The sequence below is a fragment of the Helianthus annuus genome, chromosome 4 (genome assembly GCF_002127325.2).
Source record: "Helianthus annuus cultivar XRQ/B chromosome 4, HanXRQr2.0-SUNRISE, whole genome shotgun sequence".
In the NCBI taxonomy this organism is placed as follows: domain Eukaryota; kingdom Viridiplantae; phylum Streptophyta; class Magnoliopsida; order Asterales; family Asteraceae; genus Helianthus; species Helianthus annuus.
Genome location: NC_035436.2, coordinates 123820991 through 123825427, shown reverse-complemented (window position 1 = coordinate 123825427; position 4437 = coordinate 123820991). Strand labels below are relative to the sequence as shown.

The following is a 4437-nucleotide window of genomic DNA, read 5'->3' as shown; positions in this document are numbered from 1 at the left end:
TTTTGATTTTCACTTGCAAAAATTGTTTTACGTGTTTTTTTAACTGTTCGAAATTTTATGATTTTTATGGTTTTTATAATTTTTCAAAAACGTGCAAAATTATACCCTACCCCCCTTTAAAAACCCGTGTTATCCTCAACACAATGTTCGGGCAATTCGTAAGAATTTCCCCACACTTGTCTCGAACACAAGTTTTAAACGGAGACGGTATTTATTTGAAAACAAAACAAACTAAACTAAATATTTACACTACCAAACCTGGGCCTCTTTCAAGCTTCCTCGTCATCCATTGGGCGTAAAATGTAACCCACTTTGTCGAGCTCGAGATTGTTGATGTCATTGTCTTCCAGGTACGGTTTAAGCCGATGCCCATTCACAGTTTGTTGCTTGTTGGTTTGCTCATCTTGAATATCAACATCACCAAATCTTCCCACTCTCCGGATGACATAAGGACCCATCCATTTACTCTTGAGTTTACCCGCAAACATCTTCAATCTTGAATTGTACAACCACACTTTTTGACCCACTTTGAAGTTCTTCTTTCTTAGCTTTGCATCATGAACCTTCTTAAGTTTGTCTTTATATGCGGATGCACATTCGTATGCTTCGTCTCGAATCTCCTCAATTTCACTCAATTGAAGCTTTCTAACTCGAACCTCTTCGTCATAATCCGCATTCACCGTATTGCCCAATGTGCTCGATGTGCCAACTTCATTAGTAGATGACATCCCTTCCCATACATCATCCAGTAAGGAGTGGTACCAATTGGAGTTTTGTAGGTCGTCCGATATGCCCACAACGCATCGTCTAGCTTGCTTGACCAATCTTTCCTATCCGTTCGAACCGTCTTCATGAGAATTTCTTTAATTTGACGGTTGGACACTTCAACTTGTCCACTTGTTTGCGGATGGTACGGTGTAGCAACTCGGTGGTTCACGTTGTATCTTTTCAATAATTTCCCGAAATTAAAATTTTTGAAGTGTGAACTACCACCACTAATTATAACTCTTGGGACACCGAAACGAGTGAAGATGTTTGATTGCATGAACTTGCACACAACGGAATGGTCATTGATTCTTGTAGCGATAGCTTCAATCCATTTTGAGACGTAATCTACCGCAACTAAGATGTACAAGAACCCGTTTGAATTTGGAAAAGGACCCATGAATTCATTCCCCAAACATCAAACACCTCCACCACCAAGATTGGTTGTAAAGGCATTTCATCCCGCTTCGAAATGCTTCCCACTTTTTAACAATTTACACAATTTTGAGCAAACTCGCAAGCATCCTTAAAGATTGTAGGCCAATAAAACCCACATGAGAACACCCGATATCCCGTTTTGTTCCCATGAAAATGCCATCCACATGCCGATGAATTAGCATGGGTCAAAATCTCTAATACTTCGGTCTCGGGAACACATCTTCTTATCACTTGATCGGGTCCAGTCTTAAATAGATCCGGTTCATCCCAAATGTATTGTTTGACTTGGCTCAAAAATTGTTTTCTTCGTTTCTGGGTCCAATGATTTGGAATTGCACCCTTGGCCAAGTAATTCACATAATGAGGATAGCAAGGTGCCACAAAAGTAGACACGGCCAACAAATGCTCATCGGGAAACCGTTCATTAATCTCACTAGGATCATCAACACCTTCTAATGGAATTCGGGACAAGTGATCCGCCACAACATTTTCACAACCCTTCTTGTCCCGAATTTCCAAATCAAACTCTTGTAACAAAAGCACCCAACGAATCAACTGGGGCTTTGCATCTTTCTTTTCCATCAAATATCGGACCGCGCTCTGATCCGAATACACGATCACCTTGCTCCCCTAAATATAAGATCTAAACTTGGCCAAGACATACACCACCGCTAATAATTCTTTTTCGGTTGTGGTGTAATTCAGTTGCGACTCGAACAAAGTTTTACTTGAATAATAAATCACCACCAGCTTCTTGTCAACTCTTTGACCCAAAACCGCTCCAATGGTCGTGTCTCTAGCATCACACATAATTTCAAATGGGTTCGACCAATCCGGTGGTTACAAGATATCAGCTTTCACCAACTGTTCCTTCAAAACATTAAACGCTTGCAAACATTCGTCAGTAAAATCAAAAGGGACATCTTTTAATAACAAATTACATAAAGGTTTTGTAATTACACTAAAACCTTTAATAAACCTTCTATAGAACCCCGCATGTCCCAAAAATGATCTCACCCCCTTAACATTCTTTGGTGGAGGTAGAGATGAAATTACCCGAATCTTTGCTTTATCTACCTCCATCCCCCGGTCCAAGATCACATGACCCAACATAATACCCTCTTGAACCATAAAGTGACTTTTTTCCTAACTTAGCACCAAGTTTGTCTCAACACACCTTTTTAAAACTTTTTCTAACTCATCAAGACAAGACTCAAAACTTGGGCCAAAGATGGAAAAATCATCCATAAACACTTCAAGAGACTCCCCGACCATATCCGAAAATATACTCATCATACATCGTTGGAAGGTGGCCGGGGCATTACATAGTCCAAACAGAATTCGCCGAAAACCAAATGTACCATATGGACATGTAAACGTGGTTTTGTGTTGGTCGTCTGGGTGAATAGCAATTTGGTTATAACCCGAATACCCATCCAAAAAACATTAATATTTTTGACCCGAAAGTTTTTCAATTATTTGGTCAATGAAGGTAACGGGAAATGGTCCTTAGAGGTAGCGGTGTTTAATTTTCTATAGTCAATGCAAACTCGCCACCCGGTGACCGGTCAGGTGGCAATTTGCTCGCCTTGTTCATCTTTTATTACCTGGATGCCGGCCTTTTTAGGCACTACCTGAGTCTGACTTACCCACGCACTGTCCGAGATGGGATAGATAATCCTCGCATCCAACCATTTTATAACTTCTTTCTTTACCACCTCTCTCAAATTCGGGTTCAACCTTCTTTGCGTTTCACGGGTAGGCTTTGCATCTTCGTTTGTGATGATTTTGTGCATGACAATGGATGGACTAATACCTTTCAAGTCGGCTATCGTCCATCCAATTGGCGCCTTATAAGCCTTCAATACCTGCAACAAATCCTCCTCATGAGCTACCTCTAAGTTAGAAGCAATGATCCCCGGTAAGGTGTCGTTTTCCCCCAAAAATGCATATTTCAAGTGTTTTGGTAGCTCCTTCAACTCCACATTTGGTGGACATTCTAACGAAGGCTTTGTACCCGAATCGATTCCCACCGGTAAATTTTCCATTTGGTGGGTCCATGGTGGTCTTCCTTCCTTAACCGCAACAAATCAAGAAGGATTGCCCTAAAAACAATCAACCTCGAAGAAGGGTGTTTACAATTGGATCCAGGGAAGCACGCCAGGATCCAAATGTGGTTACTGGTACTTTCCCTATTAACCAACGCTATGCATCTATTCTGCTTGATACTGGTGCCGATTTTAGCTTCGTATCCATAGACTTTAAGAATATACTTGGCCTAGTCTCAAGTAAGCTAGACGTCCTATATTCGATAGAATTGGCAAATGGAAAGTTAGTTGAGGCTAATGAGGTGATTAAGGGATATACTTTGGATCTTGGAGAATGCGAATTTTCTATTGATCTTCTACCAGTTGAATTGGGAAGCTTTGATGTCGTGGTCGGGATGGATTGGTTGTCGAACAACCGTGCAGAGATAGTTTTCCATGAGAAGATCATTCGCATTCCGTTCGTGAATGAGGAGACGATCGTGATTCATGGGGAAAAGCATGATACGCCCTTACGGATTATCAACTGCATGAAAGCACAAAAGTGACTGCGAAAAGGATGCGTTGCCTTGCTAGCTCATGCAGTGGATAAGAAAGTTGAAGAGCCAAAGCTTGAAGACATCCCAGTAGTGAGGGATTATCCTGAAGTCTTCCTCGAAGACTTGCCAGGACTACCTCCACAGAGACAAGTCGAAATCCACATTGACTTGGTTCCAGCCGCCGCACCTATAGCTAAGGCACCATATCGACTTGCACCATCCGAAATGCAAGAGTTATCACGCAACTCCAGGAGTTGTTGGACAAGGGATTTATAAGGCCAAGCTTCTCGCCTTGGGGAGCTCCAGTGTTGTTCGTTAAGAAGAAGGATGGTAGTTTTCGCATGTGCATCGACTACAGGGAACTGAACAAGTTAACTATCAAGAATCGGTATCCATTACCGAGGATTGACGATTTATTCAATCAACTACAAGGATCGAGCTATTACTCCAAGATTGACCTTCGGTCTGGCTATCATCAGTTAAGGATTCAGGAGGAAAGCATACCAAAGACTGCGTTTAGGATTCGTTATGGACACTACGAGTTCCTTGTGATGCCGTTCGGTTTGACTAACGCGCCAGCAGTATTTATGGACTAGCTGAATCGTGTATGCAAGCCATATCTCGATAAATTTGTGATTGTATTTATCGAC

General features: G+C 41.6%; 1 protein-coding gene across 1 annotated transcript; it reads right to left on the bottom strand.

Annotated features, from left to right (window-relative positions):
- Window positions 1-269: 269 nt before the first annotated feature.
- On the bottom strand, window positions 270-728 carry LOC110892388. The gene has a single exon (XM_022139554.1). It carries the CDS (start codon window positions 726-728, stop codon window positions 270-272), a length of 459 nt encoding a protein of 152 aa, XP_021995246.1.
- Window positions 729-4437: the final 3709 nt, after the last annotated feature.

Bases quoted from the DNA above. Each gene is read 5' to 3' on its own strand.
- LOC110892388 (XM_022139554.1), bottom strand. From the start codon at position 728: ATGTCATCTACTAATGAAGTTGGCACATCGAGCACATTGGGCAATACG.